Source organism: Natator depressus, chromosome 7 (genome assembly GCF_965152275.1).
Source record: "Natator depressus isolate rNatDep1 chromosome 7, rNatDep2.hap1, whole genome shotgun sequence".
Lineage (NCBI taxonomy): Eukaryota > Metazoa > Chordata > Testudines > Cheloniidae > Natator > Natator depressus.
In genome coordinates, this window is record NC_134240.1 from 84047444 (window position 1) to 84070043 (window position 22600).

The following is a 22600-nucleotide window of genomic DNA, read 5'->3' on the forward strand; positions in this document are numbered from 1 at the left end:
CTTTTAAACTGCGCTGAGATTAGGGAGATAGACGCAGCAGCATAATCATGCCTTACTTGGAGAAGGTATGTCTTGTTACTTACTTCATGTATTCACAACCCTCTATTTAAAAAAAAAAAATCCTTTACAATATTATTTGTGCAAATATTAAGGTGAGCTCTGCAAACAAGTGATGGCTGCTTTTTAATAAGTCTTCTCTTGTGCTGTATTTCTGGAGGAAACATGGGGAGTTTTATAAGACCTATGTTGCAGCAATGGAACTGTAACTAAGCTATGTCTACGCTACTGCGGTAACTCGACCTACGCTACGCAACTCCAGCTATGTGAATAATGTAGCTGGAGTCAGTGTACCTTAGGTCAAGTTACTACGGGGTCTATGCCGCGAGGGGGTCGATGGGAGAAACTCTCCCGTCGACTTACCTTACTCTTCTTGTCGGGGTAGAGTATAGGGGTTGCCTGGAGGGCGATCTGCTGTCACTTTGGCGGGTCTTCATTAGACCCGCTAAATCAACCGCCAGTGGATTGATTTCAGAGCGTCAATCCTGGATGTAGTGTAGACCTGCCTGTAGTAACACTACATCTCTGACACTAGTTTCCCTGTTACTATTTCAGGACATGGTCAACATCTTCTAAGCTAGGCATTTGAATAAAGACAACTTTATAGCCATAATAGTTAAATTGTTTTCATTAGCGCTAATTAATGCATCTTTATTTACTAGTTTAATATGTTGTTCTTTCAGAAAATGATAAAGGACACTACATTTCACCATTCCATGATATTCCAATATATCCAGTTGCTGGCAAGGTAATGTATGTGGCTATATTAAGCAGGTTCTTAGCTTCCCACTATGAGAACTTTCCTATTAGAAATCTCTTCCCTCCAGATACTATTGGTTTTTCCTTTCAGTGCATCTGTGTGGTAAATAACTGTAACATAAACTATGACATTAGTTGGCAGCTGGCTAAACAGTGCAACTGCAATTTCTCTAACTGAGCAAACTGGGTTAGGTGGAATCTTACATCATGCACTTTCTCTGCTGATAAGGGAAATTCAGTACAAACTTAGCCATAAAATGAATGATAAGGTCTTCTGTAATTTGGAACTAGTAAATAACTTCTGATGCCAAGCCACTGAGGCAACTAACTTTATTAACTGAGACATGTGAAATAACATTGTTACTCGTCTTATAAACTGGAAATGGTTGGTTTCATGGATGAGAGCTATGCAATGATTGGTTTCATGGATGAAAGCTATAAAAATTGTAAACTTTTCTAAGAATGCTAATGTAGAAGAATTTGAAAAGTGATGACTTGGGCCCTAATACCATGAACAGCTCCCCGTGAGCAGAATCCTTATGTAAAGCTCCACTGAAATTGTTGTATGTCTTCATTGCATCGTCCTGAAGTGCTTCTTAGTTCTGGGGCTAAATTCTTAGCTGCATTAGGGCTGCTTTGTGTCACTTTCCAAATGAAGATCTGTTGTAATTCCAGTTTAACCAGCTACTGAAGTAACCTCCCAGTGTATGTCGAGATCATCAGGTTACCCAGAGCCATTCCAGTAGCTCCTATAAAACTATCCTGCTCTGAGAGGAGTGTGGCTGGGGAATCCCTGCATTCTCTGTGATCCATGGGTGCCATAACAAGTCCTTAAGGTTGTTGGCAGCTCCTGCAACTTAAAATGGTGGTTCCAACTTGCTTTCAAGGTCTGGCCCAACTGCACCATTTTTGAATAGCAGCTCAGGATCTTGGGAATGATATGCTGTGTGGAAGGAATTTTTCATTGTGTGTACTTCTCCCCCACCTCCTTCCCCCTCCCAGGGTTTTTACCACCTCTTTTGGTACTTTTGTCCAAACATAGTGCTAGTTCAGAATTGGCAAAGCTTGTGCTGTGGTGATGGGAGTAGTGTAAGACTCTCTTCCATTACATCTGGAGAACTGCTTCCTTTTTTAAAGCCTCTAAAGCCCCTTGAGCTGCTGTGGTACTTCCACTGACATCCATGGGAGTGCTGAATATGGGTCAAACTCTGTAGCAGAGTTGAAGGTTTTTCTGGACTCAGCATTTCAAAATGCTTTCTGACAAATTGTGAAATGGTATCAAGTTATGCAATGTCAGTATTTGATCAAGATGTTGGCTCCAAATACAAATCTGTGTCACAGGGATGTCTCTTTCCTCCTCCCTCCTCAGGTACTACTTCTAATCTCCTATTATGCAGAGTTATTTGTGGAGCTCAATCTTACAAAGAGGAGCTATAGATGGGAGTAGAGTTGTCTGTGCTGCCTTAATAACTACTTTTTGTAGAGAGCTGGCTGGTCATATGCCATTTGCATTTCCACTTGCTACTAGTATTAAAATGTAGAGTTTTAAAAAATAGACGAATTATCTGTTAAGATGTTGCACACGCTAAAATAAAAAGCTCAAATCTATGCACTAGTCTTTGGCACCCTCTGCATTCCTCCTTCCTTAGTCTAGAAAAGGCAGTTCTCCTGTTATTTCATTGGACCACAGCATATGCATATCAAAACCTCAAGTTTAATAAAGGGAAGCTGGGAAACTGCCATCCTGTGTGTGAATACAGCGAGTGAAAGCTACCCAACCTCTCCTTGGACTGTTGTTCTGCCCATGGGTTTCCTCTCCATGAAAATTTTCCTCTGACATGGTTTAAGGAAGTAGTGCACATTTGTAGGGAAAGGGTTAGCATGACTGAATTCTGAGGGTGGTAAGAGAAGAGGCAAGAGCCCAGAAGATCAGGTAGGTGCACGGTCCGCTAGCTAGCTCTTGCTTTTTACAGTAAACCCTCCTGGTAAAAATATCTTTTCTGACTTATCAGAATTATACCACTAAAGTAGATTTTGGAAGCATTTCATGTATTGACCGGGGTGTTATGGATATAAAGGGGAAGATGGGCTGAAACAAAAACTTCTAATTTTTCCAGTAGTGTGTGCAAGACCTCATATGAGCAGAACCAAGATACTTTCAAGACCAACTCCTATGTAGTGTGTAAGTTTATGTATAACTTGGGGAGGGTGTTAAGGGCAGCAGTTAGCTGGGTGGTAAGGAGAAGACACTTTCAAGTTTAAGGCCACTCACAAAGCACCATATGCCAAATGTGGTGGAGAGCAGTGTCTTCTTGCCCGTCAACTCGTACAAAACTTCCAACTTCCAAAAGCACGTTTCCGGAATGTAACTTAGACTAATAAAATACAACAAAAGTTATACTCTCATTCTCCCCAGTCTTTCTTGAACTGGGTAAAAACAAAAATTGGAGTGGAGGGGGTGGGAAGGTGTCTGGAGCAGTGCCTATCGGCTTCAGGATTTGGAGTATTACTGGTTAACTGCTAATCTCAGATTGGTAAACAAACAGCACACTACATCAGTATCTGTGGGGTGTGTGTACAAAAGTCATTGGGGAGAAACAAGTGTGATTAATATTGTATACAACTACACAATGCACTGTTGACTATGTTACTTTTCTTTGTATTGCATGGCTATCTCAGGGAACTTTCCTGGTTACTCTGCTGGTTCAGTAGCTGTTTTGTTAGGGAGTCCAGCTTAGGGCAAAAGGTTACGTTACTTTGTCTGGACACTGTCTCTAGCTCTTAATCCTGGTATTTTTAAGATCTTGAGAGGATTGTAAAGTATTTTTCAGTCTAAGATTTGAGATGTGCTAAACCTATCTGTACGTGGGCTCTTGTCCTCCTAGTATTCAAATGTGAAGTCACACTATCTTAATGTATTAATCATGCCTTCTAAACCATGTCAAACTCACCCACTTAATTTCCCAAATATGAACTAGCTTCTACATATACACAAGTTTCCTTATCTTGAATTTAGCTAATACCCTTCAACCTCCTCTCCCTCCCTTCAAAAGTTAAGTTTATTTCCATACACTTAAGCACTGACTGAACAATCACACCTTACCTACTCTGTTCTGATCCACTGCATTTTTCACACTAATGGATCTTTCTCTCTCCCTCCTTAGTAGAGCAATGCACAAACACTAATGGAGCTCCGAACCACAGAGAAGAGCCCCTAACATTGAAAGAGTAGGTGCAGTAAACTGAAACTGGAGAACATGTAACACTGATTGCAAACCATTAGTCATCCAACTTTGGTGAAATGCAGGTGCAAGGGATTTAGCATCTCTGATACAACTGTTAACCTGAGGATTAGATGAACCAACAGTTGATATGGAGCCAGAAGCTGCAGGTACTCAGCACTTTGAGAAAAAATAAGCCCGTCTTAGTTGTGGGGGAGGCCTTTTTAAAAAGCAAAAAAAAAAATACAAAAAAGCTCTGAGCTCTGGAGGAAGAAATGACTCTAGTATGGGACTTTCAGAAGAAGTACTCTGTGTTGGTCTAGCTCTCATCTCGGTGGAAGTTTCGTGCCAAGTCGCACCCATAGTCTCAGTACTACAAGAGACAGTTCTATATAGTAGAACCTCAGAGTTACAAATGGACTGGTCAACCACACACCTCATTTGGAACCAGAAGTACGTAATCAGGCAGCAAGAAAGACTCCCCCCCCCCCCCCCCCAAAAAAAAAAAAAGCAAATACAGTACTGTTTAAACTTTTTTTTTAAAGGAAAAGTTTTTTAAAAAGTCTGTGCTTGTTTCATTTAAATTAAGATGGTTAAATCAGAATTTTTTTCTGCATAATAGAAAGTTTCAAAACTATATTAAGTCAACATTCAGTTGTAAACTTTTGAAAGAACAACCATAATGTTTTGTTCAGAGTTACGAACAATGTCCGTTTCCAACATGTTCATAACTCTGAGATTCTACTGTCTTCCTGACAATCCTTGTACCTACTCCATTAAATGTGCCTGAGCTATAGATGGGCCATCTTTTTACACGGGGAGGGATGATTTTCAGAACATCTTGGAGATCTCTGGTTGTGTGTGTTTTTTTTTTTTTTTTAGTCAGGGTGGAGTTTGTATTTCTGCAATGTAGAATGCCTATCAGAAGCATTTTTTTCTTAGAACAGCCTCAATTATATTCACCCTGCAAATGAAAAATGAAACCTTTTAGTGTCATGGATCTGCTTATGCTTTCTTTGGCCTCCATTTTGTTTCTCACTAGAAACTCACATGAGATACTTCTTGTTATATGTTTATTAAACTTAATTTAAAACTGGTATTTCAGGATCTACTAGTGTCATGGAGTTATGTTGCTGAAAAGATGCGTGTTGCACCAACAGTGTAAAAAACCTATTGTCAGAATATAAAATAGCCTTAATGCTGGGCTTGCATGGAGGAGTAACTTTAGTCTGAATATTGAACACTTTACCGTTGACACTTAAAATCCTGCTGCTCAGTCAGTTATCAAGATACAACAAAACTATCTCACTTGGACACAGCAAAATGTGTTAGAACTTTAAATAACTTGCTGCTTTTGATTAGTTTGAGCTTCCATTTGGAATATGGGGATGTACTTCTCATTTCAGAGAGATTTTGCTGATCTGCTTCTTGCTTGTTTCAGAATGTGTTCAACATGGTTGTGGAAGTACCTCGATGGACAAATGCAAAGATGGAGGTAAGTGGAAGATAAAATCCATAACTGAAGGTCTGGCTGCTTCTAGTTCTTAAATTTCTGGCACTGCTGAATCTGTGTGGCTTTTTTGAAAGGAAAAAAGTAGTCTAATGTAGTACAACTTTGCTCTGGAACTTGGCTGTCTTCTGCTTGTTAACAGACCTAAATGTAAAACTTTGGTAACTAGCTTTATTATGTATTAATACTAAAGTAAGCAAAATATCATGAAACTTAAAAGCTCTGACCAGTGTTGATGTCTCAGTTTAGGTATAACAGTTGCAAAGCACATTTGGCTGTATAAAAAAAATTGCAGAGTATGGGCAGTTTTATGAAAACTTTTTAAATCATAGTTCTACTGTAGTTAACTGCTAAATGAACTAGGAACACTGTAATAGTAGGCCAGTATCACTCCTATGTGAGGTGTAGCCTTCTTCAGTCCAAGACCCAGATGTTGGTGGAGCTTTAAGACTCTTGCTTGAAGCCCTAGATGCCTAGTGGAAGAGACCTCCTCCAGGAAAGGGATTAGTTTGGCCCATACTACTTGGGCACTGGAATGGCTGCAGGCTATATAAGCATAATTTAAGAAGGATGGGTTTGGGTATTAAGAGTAATTGTATATTTTGGAGGGCTTCCACATTCCAGCTTATCTGAATACCTCCCTTGGGAGTAGCCTTTCCTTTACCTCTGGCCCCTGACTAGTTGGATCACTGAGGGAGAGCCTGTATCCTAATAGCTACAGTCTGTAATGTATCTTAATCGCCAAGTAAGGGGCTCATTCCAAATAGGACTGGTTTGGATACCATTTTAAGCAACTCTTCCAGAGGCAAATTTTACCCATGGTGTCAATAGTATTTATTTTTACTGGAGAACCCAGGCCAAGACTTTCCATGAAAAAGAAAAAAAGCCTCTGGGCATATTTTGGCATTTGCCTGTGTGGCCAGACTTTCAAAGGTACTGAGTCTAACAGCTTTTGTTAACCTATCAGCTCCCCTCAAAGTCTTCAGATTAGATTCAGATTCCTAATTTTGAACATCTGGGGTCCGGGTGACTAAATGGTCGTTGTTTCAGTTAGGTAAAAAATGTGCAGGTAACTGCATTTGTCTGTTTCAGATTGCAACAAAGGATCCTCTAAACCCAATTAAACAAGATGTGAAGAAAGGACAGCTGCGTTACGTTGCTAATGTATTTCCCCACAAGGGCTATATCTGGAATTACGGTGCTATCCCACAGGTATTGCTTTGTACATATATCTTACCTTTTTCTTGCGGTGGAAACTAGATATTAGCCACACAAACACCATCCTGAACATATTTATGTTTTTTTTTAAAAAATGTGAATGCTACCATGCTAACAAAACACCAGGCTGAATCTATTCAGACTGAAACTGAAATAGAAAATGCTTATGAGGGGAAATATGTAGTCAGTAGTGACAGTGACAGAAATCTCAAGAGGAAGGTAAGTAAGCAAGTCATGTTGTAAACAAGCTAACAAAAATATAAACTTGCAGTAAAATACCAATGTAGAATAAAACTGGCTTTATACCAGTAATAAAATGCCAGCTGTTAAGCTACAATGACCCCTACCACCTATCAATTCAGTTGAACAGCAGTCTTCAGAAATTAGTAGTAGGTGGATAGTCTTCACTGAAGAATGTTGCTATATAAGAAGAATGTTTTAGGCATTTGGTAAGTGCTCTCTGATAGGAGTGATTCTGTGCCCATGTAAGTTTCAGACCCCTGGTGCTTCATCTAATGGTCTGACTTGGATTTCCCAGACAAATTCTTCTTAAAAGCAGCCTGTCAGGAGACCCTACATTCAGTTGTGTACAGACAGTGAAAAATCACGAGGAGAGTCATTAATGTATACATAACTTGAAAATGCTTTAGGATCCTATGGCTAAATATACTAAAATCACCTTAGATAAGATACAGTTTTAATACTTGCATTCTGCTGGGCTTCACATCTGTAATTTGAACAGTCCTGGCCTTTTCTAGAAATAGACTTTCTATCTCGTATAAATAAAAGCTAGGTTTTTAGTTAATGTTGTAGCTAACAAAACACATTGTATGACAACCTGTACAGAATGGATCTCTTCCATACCCTTCTCTGAACTTTGTTCACACACTGCCCTTAAATTCAGTCAAACTGTCCACCACCAAAGATGGACAGATTTGGCTGCCTGCCTGCCAGCATAAATATGTAAATAATGCTGCTACAAGTTCCTTATTGTAAAAGGACTATCTTAACGCTAATCTTGTTTTGTCTTTTAATTATCCTGCTAACTTTCTGTATCCTCCCCTCTGACCTAGGAGAAAGTGAGGTCAGTTCTGATAACGAGAAGTAGTTGAAAAGAACAGTCAGAGGAAGTGAGCATGCAGCTTATCCTGATCTAGAAATCCCAAATGGAAATGGACAAAGTAAACAGGCTGTGTAAACAAATGTAAAAAGTGAACACTTCCTAACCAGCAATCAAAACTGACTTTCTTCCTGCTGAAACCCAATGGAGAAACATTCCATCTTAATTAAGCTTCTTCACTAGAAAACTGCTGCCTGCATGAAAAACTCAGAGCCATCCATTCATGTACATTTTGAATCTCTGGGGCTCTCATCTAGTTTAAAAATCTCTTTCTCATACGTAGACATGGGAGAATCCAGGACATAAAGATGAAAATACTGGCTACTATGGAGATAATGATCCAATTGATGTGTGTGAAATTGGAAGCAAGGTAATGTGCTGTCTTACAAAGGATGTTTATTTCTTAGAACTGTAATCCGTTAATTAACTGACTTCAGAGACCACCTAACTTCTGGGTCTTTTAATAAGAACTTGGCTTCTCTTAATGCTGCCATGGAGACTTCTGGTGCTGAAATGTAATGAATCTTAATTCCCCAAATTCATGTCAAAGTTCAAGTTAATGGCTACCCAGTGGTGTGATTTACATTAGTTTCCAGCCATTCAGTCTTCTGTATTGATCCTCTTACTGAACTTGTTTTGAATGTTAACTTTTTACTGAATTGTAATTCGTCTTATGTTGCACATCCCATAGAACATTGGTAGAAATAATTAATAAATTTTATTTAATTAGATATGCTCAAGAGGAGAAGTAATTAAAGTGAAAGTTCTGGGCACACTAGCGCTGATTGATGAGGGGGAGACAGACTGGAAAGTAATAGCAATCAATATTGAAGACCCTGAAGCAGCCAGCTATAACAGTAAGTAGCACAGGAGGAAGGCATTGTTTTGGCCTTTTACTTACCCAACTGGGGGTTTTGAACAGAATGTTCCTTCATGCTGGAAAAATCTGCATTTAAAATCCCTAGAGCTAGATTTTAGCCAGCTTCTGCACAGGGCCTTGGCAGAGCAAGGTGAACACAACCCCCTTTTTCACTCCCATCCTGCTTCCTGTGCCAAGGGATCTACATATTCCTAGAAGTGGTGCTGGCCTAAGCCGCAGAAGGGTGTACTAGTTCAGCACAATCCTTTAGCACTTCTGCTGGTAGAGGTCGCTTGGAAGCTTCCAGTGGGAGCTGGTTACCTTTGTGCAGCCAAAACCCTGAGGGAAGGTGATAGTGGAAACTCCACTGAGGGTGAATTGCATACACAGCACTCATAAGATTTTGCTGGCGCAGGCACAAGGCACAATTTGCACCTCTGAGCAACAGCTGGCTTGATCGGGTCCATGCAGCTAAATGAGCACATGGTGTCTGACAAAACACACCTAAGTTCTCCACTCAAGTTTCTCCTGACTAAAGGTCAAAATTCCTTCTGCCCCTTCTCCCCTGAAAATCAGAAAAGATTCCAGTAAAATAACTTGGGCTAATCCGACCTATTAAAGGTTATCAATAACCTATCTTTGAAAAATAACTCTTCTATGCTTTGGACAGTTGGATATACTCTGAGGATCAACCAGCCTCAAATCTGACTACTTCTTGCCGTCTCAAATTAACTTGTTTCTTGTCTTTTTGACATAAACTTGGGCAGGGAGGTAAATCTTGTTCTTAGATATCTAAAATCCACCCTCTGTCTTAAAAATTGACTTATAGTACATTAGCCAAACTTGTCCCTAACAAATGACTTCTCATGAGAGCTAGGCATGCACTCTTTAGGAGATGTTTCAGGTGTTGTACTGTAGCCAACAATCATAATGCTTATCTTCCTCAGTAGTGCGAGACTCCAAGGTGGTCTGGACAAAAGTATATTATACGCATAGTACAGACTAGTTTAAGACTGCACCTATTTGCATGATAAAGAAGAGGTTTTTTTTGTTTTTTTTCCCCCTGCTGTTAGATATTGATGATGTCAGAAAGATAAAACCTGGATACCTAGAAGCTACAGTGGACTGGTTTAGAAGGTACAAGATACCTGATGGGAAGCCAGAAAACCAGTTTGCATTTAATGGAGAATTTAAAGACAAGGTAATGTAACCACCTCTTCATTATTGTAAATCTGTAAAACCAATCTGATTGTCCAAAAAACACATTACAGTTGAGGAACAATAGTCTGTACATTAAGCGTGAGGCACATATTGCATACTTAAATGTTAGTTTTCAGAGTAGCAGCCGTGTTAGTCTGTATTCGCAAAAACAAAAGGAGTACTTGTGGCATCTTAGAGACTAACAAATTTATTTGAGCATAAGCTTTCGTGAGCTACAGCTCACTTCATCGGATGCATTCTAAGATGCCACAAGTACTCCTTTTGTTTTAAATGTTAGTGTGACTGCAAAACTGAAGTTTCACTTGAAAACCTAGGCCACTTGACTAAGCTTTATTTTATCTACTGTAATAGAAATCACTGATTTATTCCTCTTCTAGCTCTCCCCAACCCCATCTTTATTTTGCTTGCTAGCAGAAACACTAAGGGTTACATCCTCAGGTGCAATGCAGCTGTTGAACACCCCCAGCTGTTGGAAACCACACAAAATAGGTGTATCCCGCTACAGGAAGATCACTCCAGAATACAGGATCTTCTGGCATAGAACCAGCACAGTAACTCCAATGATTTTCTGTTGACATGTGGAGCTTAGCCAGAACAAAGGGGGCATGACTGGTGCTTCCCTTTATCTCACTGATCTTTCCCCCCACCCCCAATCTTGGCCTGTTAGAGCCTCCTAGCAGGTGACAAAAGCACACAGGTAGCCCATGAAGACTAGGTGGTGCGCTTGTGTACACAGCCTTCTCCTTCAGACGTGTTGTCCTAATTTGCTATAACCAAGGAGCTGATTTACCTCTTCTAAGTTACTGTACATATATTCTGAAATTCTCACCGATTTCCTCAGGGAGTAAGGGTTTTGTTTTGATGGCATCCCTTTCTTTCCAATTATTTATAACTAGCGAAACAAGAATTTAAAAAAAAATCTTTTAACCATATTCACTAAGCATTTCACTTGGCTGTGACTATAACCATTACATTACTAGTTTCACTTTCTGGATCATATGCTAGAAAAGGATTCTTGTGTGTGTCAGGCTACACAACTCTAAAAAGTATTTTGAATTTAAATGTGTAAAAGAAAGTGTTAACACAATTTTTGCCTAAAATTAATTGGAAATGTCCCCTTCCTTTAAATATTCAGAAAATAGTTCCAAAAACTGATCAGTGTCACGGCTAGTCTACATAGCTATTATTCTTTTTTTTCCTGTCGCACCCATTCTGTTAGATACAAAGTACTGGAACACCTAAGAGTTTGCTTAAACTAGGGAAGGAGGATAGAGCAGGGGTGGCCAACCTGTGGCTCTGGAGCCACATGCAGCTCTTCAGAAGTTAATATTCAGCTCCTTGTATAAGCACCAACTCCGGGACTGGAGCTACAGGCACCAACTTTCCAGTGTGCTGGAGGGTTCTCACTGCTCAACCCCTGGCTCTGCCACAGGCCCTGCCCCCCTCCACCCCTCCCACCCCTGCGATGCCTTCACTCCACCCCTTCCCACCCCCCCAGACTCCTGCATGCCTCGAAACAGCTGATCGGGAGGTGCAGGGAGGGAGGGGGAGGCGCTGATTGATGGGGCTGCTGGTGGGCAGGAGGCGCTGGGAGCGGGGGCAGAGCTGATGGGGGTCTGCTGATGTATTACTGTGGCTCTTTGACAATGTGCATTGGTAAATTCTGGCTCGTTTTCAGGCTCAGGTTGGCCACCCTGGGATAGAGATTAGGTCAGGATCAGCCAACACATGTTAGCGAACATCAACCTCTTTCACTAACATAGACACTCTGTTAGTGAGAGGGGAAAATGGTTTTATGGTAAAGGTACTGGACTGAGATTTAGGAGATCAGAGTTCAGTTCCTCTGTGTTCCACAAACTTACTATGTCTCCTTCAGCATCTTGATTCCATCTTAAAAGAGAAATTTTATAATCCCCCATTTTGTCTGTTAAGGTGTTTGGGGCAAGCACTGTGTCTTACTAGGAATCTGTAGAGTACCCAGCACAAAGGGGGCCTAATCTCACTTAGCAGCTCAAGCTGCTACTATAATACTAATAGTGACAGAGGGCAAAATAATAGTAGAGATACTTAGTCTGTTTATAGCAAGAAAATTGCTCTTCTAAAATATCTACCATAAACATTAGGCTCTGTTGGTTCCTATCTAATTGACAGAATGGGGGATCATTAGAGTATTTGCCAGTAATATGGAATTTATCCTTTTTAATTTTAGGACTTTGCAATTAACATAATCAAAAGCACTCATGAACACTGGACAGCTCTAATATCTAAAAAAACAGATGGAGGAGAAATCAATTGGTAGGTTACAACTCTTCTGTTAAAAATTCTAAGCAAATGGGAGTACATAATAGCAGTCTGTGTTAGGGGTTTAAAAAGGGCTCCAAAGGTGATCCGGCAATTACAGGCCTGTAAGCGTGACTTCAGTACCGGGCAAACTGGTTGAAACTATAATAAAGAACAATATTGTCAGTCATATAGATGAACATAATTTGTTGAGGAAGAGTCAACATGGTTTTAGTAAAGTGAAATCACGCCTCACCAATCTACTAGTATTTTTTGAGGGGGTCAACAAGCATGTGGACCAAGGGGATCCAGTGGATATAGTGTACTTAGATTTTCAGAAGGCCTTTGACAAGGTCCCTCACCAAAGGCTCTTACACAAAGCAAGCTACCACGGGATAAGAGGGAATGTGCTCTCGTGGACTGGTAACTAGTTTAAAAGATAGGAAACAAAGGGTAGGTATGAATGGTAAATAGTGGTGGCCCCCAGGGGTCTGTTCTGTGACCAGTCCTAGTCAACATATTCATAAATTATTTGGAAAAAGGGGTAAACAGTGAGGTGGCAAAATTTGCAGATGATACAAAATTACTAAAGGTAGTTAAGACTCAGGCAGACTACAAAAGGATCTCTCAAAACTGGGTGACAGGGCAACAAAATGGCAGATGAAATTTAATGTTGATAAATGCAAAGTAATGCACATTGGAAAGCATAATCCCAGCTATACATACAAAATGATGGGGTCTAAATTAGCTGTTACCACTCAAGAAAGAGATCTTGGAGTCATTGTGGATAGTTCTCTGAAAACATCCATTCAATGTGCAGCAGCAGACAAAAAGCGACCAGAATGCTGGGAACAATTAAGAAAGGGATCGATAATAGGACAGAGAATATCATGTTGCCTCTATATAAATCCATGGTACGCCCACCTCTTGAATACTGTGTGCAGAGGTGGTTGCCCCATCTCAAAAAAGATATATTGGAATTGGAAAAGGTTCAGAAAAGGGCAACAAAAATTATTAGGGGTATGGAACAGCTTCTGTATAAGGAGAGATTAATAAGACTGGGACTTTTCAGCTTGGAAAAGAGACGGCTAAGGGGAGATATGATTGAGGTCTATAAAATCATGACTAGTGCAGAGAAAGTGGATAAGGAAGTGTTTTTACTACTTCTCATAACACAAGAACTAGGGGTTACCAAATGAAATTAATAGTCAGCAGCTTTAAAACAAAAGGAAGTATTTCTTCACACAACACACAGTCAACCTGTGGAAGTCCTTGCCAGGTGTTGTGAAGGCCAAGACCATAACAAGGTTCAAAAAAGAACTAGATAAATTCATGGAGGATAGGTTCATCAATGGCTATTAGCCAGGATGGGCAGGAATGGTGTCCCTAGCCTCTGTTTGACAGAAACCGGGTATGAGCGATGGGATGGATCACTTGATGATTACCTGTTCTGTTCATTCCCTCTGGGGCCCCTGGCACTGGTCACTGTCAGAGGACAGGATACTGGGCTAGGTGGACCCTTGGTCTGACCCAGTAGGGCCGTTCTTATGTTACTCTAGTATTAGCAACTTATTCTGCAGCTCGTTCAAAAACTGAGCCTTCAGCCTGTGTTTTTTAAAACTGGTAACCTTAACACCATTAATGCTGTTGTCTAATACTCTTGGGGAAAGAACTTGGCTCTCACGATTGCCCTTTCTCTTTTAGCGCAAATACAACTGTGTCAGACAGTGCTTTTTGTATTAGTCAAGAATCTGCTAAAGCTACTGTGGAAGCAGTAAGTAAAAATAGATTTGGGTATCTTTATTTTTTAAAGCACCGGGTGTCCGTGAGTATAAAGAAAAGACAAAAGGAGTTTAGGTGGTGCACTAAAAAAACACTTTTTTCCCTGTAGGAACAGCTTGTTGTACTGACTAAAATCACTCTAGATGGCCAAACTAAGCATGAACTTTTAGTAAGCAGAGGTGCAGGCGTGTACAGAAACTGAAACCCCTTTTTTCAGAGTTTCTACTTGCCCAGCTCATCTGGGGATGGAATCTCTTTTGAAACACTGTTTTAATTGGAGCAAAGTACTTGTTTTTGTATCATTAACTCACGTAAATGACTTGAAGTTAAAATGTTTAAAGAACTTTTTGAAAATGAATAGCTAAGACATAACATGAACTTCAGTTTTTAAAGTATAGGCTACCCTTTGCCCTCAGAATGCATGGTATTTGCGACAGAACGACTTACAAAGGACTCCCTTCTGATTCCTTGAGAATATTTCCTGTCAAATGCATTGTCTGACATCTAATGTGTACTGCATTAATCAAAACTTCTAAATGGGTGAGGAATTCAAGCACTTCAGAATATTTGGCTATACCTGTAAGTCTGGAGTACCACAATATTAGGCAATTTCTAATAGAAGTGATGCAAAAAAGTGTGAATGGATAGGTAATGAACAAATCCTTTCAATATGTTAAAATTCTTATCAGAAGCAGAGACCAGTTTATAAATAGATGAAGATATAAACCTGTTTAACTTACTCTGCTTTCTAAAAGTGTCATGTTATAGCTGTGTCAGAATTACCTGGTAAAATTCTGAGGATAGAACACTTCATTAGGTTGTGGACTGGAATTGTCACCAGCCACAATATATTTTCGTCTTATCACTAGAAAAGCAAATACTCCTTGGGAAATATTAATCCTGGAATCCAAAACTAATTCTAAATGTCCTTTGCTCTTGTTTTTTGGAATCCAGTATTGGGACATTAAATAGCTATGGCTGCAGAAAAACAATAGAATATTATCCTCTTGCCTTTGTAGAGGTAGATATGCTTAGTGCAGAATGCCACCAAAAAATAGCTGGCTTGATTACTTCCATATTATCTAGAAGCTGTACTGATTTACAGAATACTGACAATATATAGCTGTGTTCTTCATCACCTATAGTTCTCCAGTATTGGCTGGTATGAATCTCTCTCCATATTTATATAGCCTGGATTTTAAATCTAGTTTAGTAAAGAGCGGACTTTGGGAACACCAAGAAGCATAGTAGTCTCCAGATCTTAACGGTACCTCAATAGATTCCATAGTCATAAGCCATTAATGCATGTCTTATTTATCAGGTACCACCCTGTGGAACTCCCAATACAATACCACCTGAAGGTAAGCCTTAACACCTACATCTCATTCCAAAGTGACTTTAAGAAGCATTCGTTAAGAGAGATTCTATAGGAAAAATTTACTGCAAATATTTTAAGTATGGTAACATTTTCTAAAAGCATTGGAAATAAACTAAAAGCTTTGTTTAGAACTCTAGATTTTGTAAGTAACTGTTTAAAAATGTCTAACTTTTCCACTCAACTCCTAATTTTGTACATGTGAAGATGCTGCAGTATCAAGCATTCTAACTACTGTTTGAATAGCTTTAGCAAGGAAAGAGGGAGGAATACTGGGATTAGCAGGTTTCTTGAGCTTTAGGAAAAGCAATCCAGAGGACTGAAAGCATAGTGAATGCAGCAGAATGCACACCTCTCTACTTTATGCCAAAAAAAGTGAAGGGGGAAAAGTTTACAGTAGTAGGATAACATATCTATTAATAGTGCAATGTATAAGTGAGCTGAAAAAAGAGAGGCTTGATTTCATACCCCCAGGAGCCAGAAGTAAGTAGCAAAAACCAGACAAGTTGCCAGAAAACCAATACCCTCTCTAGTCAGTTTCTAAAGCATTTGTTACTGTCTGACAGGTTCATTAAAAATGCTTTTGCCTCACGGAATATGCTTGTATCTTTAAACTTGTAATTGGATATTCCTAGTAAGGTTAAGGTTAAAAGGTTAAATGATTGATGATGCCATTACTGAAGCAGCTGTCACAACTATAAGCATTCTTTGGTCATCCATCCTTTTTTCTATATGTGATGCTATAACATGCCTCTAACCTTAAAATCTTGAGGCTGCTAGCACCAATGCAGTCCTAGAGTAAGTCTGTTACTAAAACCTTTTCACAGATTGCCTTACTTCAGGAGTTGTGGGATCATAACTGTGTAATAAAGAGAAATGCCTGAAATGAGCTGCCATCTTGAAGCCCCTCACCCCATAAAGGGATCAGTCTCCACACAACTTTTTGGGGTAATGCTCCCAACTCCATGGCTCAGGATTCATTGAAATCTAAGAGCCCTTTTTGCACCATTATCTAATCAGTGGGTAATCAAAATGGCTGCCTTGTTGCCAAACAGAGTCTAGTGTAGTAATTAAGTTCTAAAGTAACAAGTTTGAAGTTTGCTTAAGAAGGGGAAACACAGATTAAACTTTCTTGTTAACTAAGTTTGGAGAGAGTGCTAGCATGATAAATGAAGTGTGTGTGGGAGGAAGGGGGGTAACTCCCTTTGATGGACACCCAGCCAGCCAGTTAGCTGTAAAATTCCTCTTGTTAGCTGTTGCTTTACCTGTAAATGGTTAAAAAGTCCCCCAGATAAAGAAGAAAAAAAAAAGTGGGTGTGATGGGTTGGATCACAGAAACCCCCTTGGGACTGCTACCTGATGTGCCTAGACTACCTTTGAGCCTGTTTTCCCTGCTAGCTTGGTACTTCAGAGCCCTGCCTGGTTGTGCCAGGCACGCTAGCCTGCTACAGCCACAGACCCAGGTCTGAACCACATCCCCCCACAAGCTACAGGCTTAACTGAAAACAGCTTAAGAAGTGCTCCTGTCTCTTGCACTTACAAACCCAACTCCCAATGGGGTCCAAATCCCAAATAAATCCATTTTACCCTGTACAAAGCTTATACAGGGTAAACTCATAAACTGTTCTCCCTCTATAACACTGATAGAGATGCACAGCTGTTTGCCCCCCCAGGTATTAATACATACTCTGGGGTAATTAATAAGTAAAAAGTGATTTTATTAAATACAAAAAGTAGGATTTAAGTGGTTCCAAGTAATAACAGACAGAACAAAGTGAATTACCAAGCAAAATAAAATACACAAGTCTAAGCCTAATACAGTAAGAAAGTGATTACAGATGAAATCTCACCCTTAGAGATGTTCCAGTAAGCTTCTTTTACAGACTAGCTGCCTCCTACTCTGGGTCCAGCAATCACTCACACCCCTGTAATTATCCTTTGTTCCAGTTTCTCTCAGGTATCTTTTGGGGGTGGGGAGGCTACCTCTTAAGCCAGCTGAAGACAAAATGGAGGGGTCTCCTAGGGCTTTATATAGTTTCTCTCTTGTGGATGGAAACCCCTTCCTCCCCCATACAGAATCCCCTCTACAAGATGGAGTTTTGGAGTCACCTGGGCAAGTCACATGTCTATGCATGACTTCTCTATAGGAATGCTCCCAGGAAAGCTCAGATGTGGATTGGCATCTAAGTCTTTTGTCAGCTTAAGTGTTTCTTGATTGGACACTTACTGAGAATAGTCTTCTCAAGAAGCTGACCAAATGCTTCACTGAGGCTACTTAAAATCAAACAAGTATACAGCCAGTATTTATAACTTCAAATACAAAAATGATACATGCATACAAATAGGATGAATATATTCAGTAGATCAGGGATTGGCAACTTTTGGCACGTGGCCCGCCAGGGAAAGCCACTGGTGGGCTGGGACTGTTTGTTTACCTGCAGCATCCGCAGGTTCAGCCGATCACAGCTCCCATTGGCCATGGTTCGCTGCCCCAGGCCAATGGGGCTACGGGAAGCAGTGGCCAGCACATCCCTCGGCCACGCCACTTCCCACAGCCCCCATTGGCCTGAAACGGCGAACCGCGGCCAGTGGAGCTGCAATTGGCTGAACCTGTGGACGCTACAGGTAAACAAACTGTCCCGGCCCGCCAGCGGCTTTCCCTGATGGGCCGCATGCCAAAGGTTGCCAATCCCTGCAGTAGATCATAACCTTTGCAGAGATATGTTACATAGCACATGTAGCATAAAACATATTCCAGTTATGCCATATTTACATTCATAAGCATATTTCTATAAAGCATTATGGGGTGCAGTGTCACAGTGGGCACCTGACCAAAAGAGTCAATGGGAAGGCTAGGACTTTTTAAAATTGGGAAAGTAACTTTCCCTTTGTTCTCTCTGGGCTGAAGCGATGGGGCAGCAGGAATGCTGTGTAAAGTTTGAACCCGATATTAAAATCATATCTAGAACTACTTTTAACAACCAAAATATGTAAGTAAATTAGAAATGTTTAGGAAGACCGCAATTAGGTTTATTTCTGTTTGTTTTTTAAGGCTTGTGAACTTCTCTGTACTAAACCCAGATGCTTTTGTTTGCTTGTAACCTTTAAGCTAACCCCCAAGAAAGCTATTTTGGGTGCTTAATTTAAGCTTTTCCCAATTTTAAAAAGTTCTATCCTTCCCATTAGCTCTTTTGGTCAGGTGTCCAGTTTTTTTCTTTTTGCTTTACCTGGGGGACTTTTTAACCCTTTACAGGTAAATCAAGTAAAGAACAGCTACCAGGAGGGATTTTACAGCTGGCTAGCTGGGTGCCCATCGAAGGGAGCCACTCCCCCCCCCCCCCCCCCCCCCACACACACACGTACGTCATTTATCACAGCTAGTCAGGAACTCTTGTGGAATTTTAAAGTATTTAGTACTGCCCTAGACCCTGTGCAGAATGCTTGAAGTGCACTATTGTGTAAAAACATTAATTTCATTGTAGTAGGAAGGCTGGAGGGGAGGAGGACTTCAGTCTCTGGGAACAGTTGCTCAACACTCTTATGTCTCAGATGCTAGGGAATTATGGAACTAAAAAATAAAATCAGCATGGTTGTAGGCTACTGTAATCCCTGACTACAAAATTATTAATTTATGTATTGCATTTTGAGATAGCAAAATATTTAAGTACAAGGACTGCAAACATCAGTGTGGCTTAGTTAATTTTAAGTTCTAATTGCTTCTCTACTTAGCAACACTGATAAAATGCCAAAAAGAAGAGTCTTGCTCCCATTCTAGTTAATAGCAAAGCTTCCACTGACTGCAGTGGGAGCAGGAGCAGTTCCAAAATCACATTTGACAGTCCCAGGGGTTGAGGACATTAGTAAAGTTTGAAAGAGTTGAGTGGTAAGTAACCCCTAATAGCCACAGGCAGATAACATTGGGTCCACAAACTCTTCTGCAGAAATATTAATGGTCTGTGGGGTCCTGGAGAACTTGAACTAAATGTACAATAACTGGGTTTAAACCTTTTTTTTTCTTTTCCCTTTTTCTTTTTCTTTTCCTTTTCTGACTACAGTGGACAAGTGGTTCTATTACCAGAAAAACTAAGACCTAAAGGTGGATGTTGAAATGCCTACATTTCTCCTACCAGGAAGCCCTAAGTGGGGGAGGGGAGGGAATGAGAAATACTAGCTTACAGTTCCAGAGGAAAAAATAGTCTTGTCTTATAGATAACTTATCATAACGGAATTGCATATCTACCAATGTGGCATGTTCAAGATGTACCAAAGTCATGTGGAGAACTAAATGCAATCATTTTTGTAAAAGAGCAGCTTCATGTGTCTTAATATGTATCTTTGTACATCACAACGGTAATTGTTCAACTCAATTGTGTATAGAATACTTGATGGGTATTCACTGTACATTAGTAAGAAATAAAATTATTTTGCTGAAGTTCATTCTGTGGATTCCTGTTTCCTCCTCTTCTCTCCCAGTATTCTGTCTAAACACAAAGCTACTCTGAATCAAATAAGCCTTTAAAAACAAATTTCTTCTGTCAAGAGACAAAGGCTGCATATTCTCATCTTTTGCTTCACAGCACAAGGATTCTGTGGAGGAAGGACCATGACACTTAATTTCAGTGATTGTAAAAATGTGGTGCCTTGGTTGAAAAATGCATATACCTAAACACTCAGATTAGCAGTACTCAACTGCCATGGCAGTTCTCAATTACAAACCACCTACTCCTGTGCATCAGCAAGAGCTTAAAGCACAGAAACCTTTGCTTGAGTATATTAACTTACATAAATTTAATCAACTCTAAGTGCTGTTGCTGCAAGTAATTTATTACTACTAAAACTGACCAGTTAGCCGAAAATTCTATTTATTTCATATTAGGGTGGATACAAACTGATTTTTTAAAAAATCTAATCTGATTTAAATACATTTGGATACTTTTATTTAAATACAGGTTTGTTTTTTTAAATCTATTTAACATTCTGAAACTGACAATCTGTTAAGGTTTAAACTATTAAAATATTTAAAGATACTTAGCAATACATTTTTGTGGCTAAGCTTCTTAAAAAAAGCCAAACCACTGAACTGGTAGCTAAGTACCTGGAACCAGAGTTTGAAGTGCTAAACCAATGTTTGATGGCAGTAGCTTCTGTAGCTGCAGAGAGATTTTCTCTTTAGTTTATTCAACTAGGTCAGCTCAATGACTAGTTTATTGCCTCCTTAACTTTGAAGGGGGAGTTGAAAGTGCAGGAAACCTTGTTTTCCTATTCCTGTCTCTGAATAAAAACTAGTGTGAGGATAAGATTTACTAGCTCTAAAATCTTGAGGGACACGGTGACCAGAAACAATCAGTTCAATTCACTAACTATAAATATTTCCTTTGTTTTTAATAAAACAATTAGTTTTAAATGCAAAACCTATTTTGATTACTTTCTTATGTATCAGCACATTTAAGCATTGTAACTAATAAACAGTTTTAAAATGCTGTTTTATGCATTTAATTGAATTTGAGTTTTCATCCAAATAAAGTTTGACACAAATCTTATAGTAAAAATGAATCAATCTTTTTCTAAAATAAAAATGTAAATTAAGAATCTGAATAAATTTTAAGCTATGTAACTGCTTAATACATGAATAGATATACTGTATTCTCCAGGTTAGCAAAACGAAGTAGCAAATTTAGTGTAAAGACTAGATTTACTTGTAAATCCAATACATTAATGGTTACTTCTTTTTTTTAAAAAAAAGTGTAATGCAAAAATTAACACGTTTAAATCACTTACAATCTGATTTAATATTTTGATTTAAATCAGTCCACCCTGCTTTATAAACTTGCTGCATAGATGGTTTTGCTGACAATTGCTTTTGCTCCAAGCACTACTATAAGCACTGTTCTGAGGGAGTTTGAGCACACACTTCCTCCAACTCCACAAGAGGGTGTTTCAGATTTTAAACCCAAGGAGAGTGAGTCTCCTTTTCCAGGGACTTCTGTTGAGAACAGCACCAGCTCTCATGGTCCATGGGTGGCATGTAAAGGGTGATAAACAGGAACTATTACCGTTAAGGCACTGGACTACAACTTCAGAAATCTGGGTTCAATTCCTTGCTCTACTTGAGTCCCCCTTTGACCTTGGCCAAGGTCATGCCTGCTCAGTCCCTCAGTTTCCCATTTGCAAATAGAGAAAATACTTTTAATTTTGCAGAACTATAAAGATACACTTGCTAATGTAAATCCATTATGTGCTGAATGAACAAATACTGTCTTTGGACAACTGTGCTTTTTACCAGTTAACACAATAAAAAGCTAATGGATGGATACCATCTGAGTCCAAAGAGATTTAAACAGTCATAAATAAGAGTGCCATCTGTGAAGGATTTCCCTAACCGCAGCTTTGAATTTTCAAAATGTCCACAGGACAAGCAGAAGTCTTTACGTTCCCAAAATAATAGCGCGCTTGCTCTTTGACTACTGTTCTTTAAAGCACTTATTTATGGCTGTTTCTCACTAAGGTGTCTTCAAAAAAAAGCTAATTTAAGTAATGTGTACCATTTCCAAACTCTTACTTCTAATAGCCTTGCAGAGCAAATGCTATAGTGAGTAACCTGCAGATTCGATTCCATCTTCCATTATCACCATCTGCTACATTGCAACCAGTTACTTGTGCACAGTATCTTTGTTACCTGATTGAATGAACATGACTCCTTAGAATCTGGCTTTCAGGGTGAATATATTCTTGTGAATTAAAAATCAAATTTCACTATGTAGTTGGTAATATGTGCTGTGACACATTCCTCCCAAAACACTTTGTTCACCAGAATGTGCACAGAAAGCACATTCTAGTGAAATTACATGATACAACAGTTACAGCTAACTCACTTAAAAAAACTGAACTAATGTTATGAATGAATCCCTGAAGAGCTCAATTTCCATTTATATATGTGCATGGCTTAGAGAACAGGTGGCTGGGGGAGGGATCCTGAGATTACAGTGGATGAGAAGCTGAGTCAGCAGTGTGCCCTTGTTGCCAAGAAGGCCAATAGCATATTGGGCTATACTAGGAGCACTGCTAGCAGATCAAGGGAAGTGATTATTCCCTTCTATTCAGCACTGGTGAGGCCACACCTGGAGTATTGTGTCCAGTTTTGGTCCCCCCACTACAGAAGGGATGTGGACAAATTGGAGGGAGTCCAGCGGAGGGTAAC

General features: G+C 39.7%; 1 protein-coding gene across 4 annotated transcripts in view; it reads left to right on the top strand.

Moving 5' to 3' along the window:
• PPA1 (inorganic pyrophosphatase 1) overlaps positions 1–19823 on the top strand; it is a 55063-nt gene extending 35240 nt beyond the window's left edge. The window contains exons 2-11 of one of the 4 annotated variants that reach the window (XM_074958952.1): positions 741–805; positions 5479–5532; positions 6640–6759; positions 8169–8255; positions 8616–8742; positions 9818–9945; positions 12175–12260; positions 13950–14019; positions 15349–15388; positions 19458–19816. In XM_074958952.1, the coding sequence (XP_074815053.1) occupies positions 741–805; positions 5479–5532; positions 6640–6759; positions 8169–8255; positions 8616–8742; positions 9818–9945; positions 12175–12260; positions 13950–14019; positions 15349–15388; positions 19458–19489 (809 nt within the window). In that variant the 3' untranslated portion in view covers positions 19490–19816. Of the gene's footprint in view, positions 1–740; positions 806–5478; positions 5533–6639; positions 6760–8168; positions 8256–8615; positions 8743–9817; positions 9946–12174; positions 12261–13949; positions 14020–15348; positions 15389–16229; positions 16277–19457 lie in introns of those variants that run through there. The other 3 variants (XM_074958950.1, XM_074958951.1, XM_074958953.1) reach the window with 3 other exon arrangements.
• The last annotated feature ends 2777 nt before the right edge of the window (positions 19824–22600 follow it).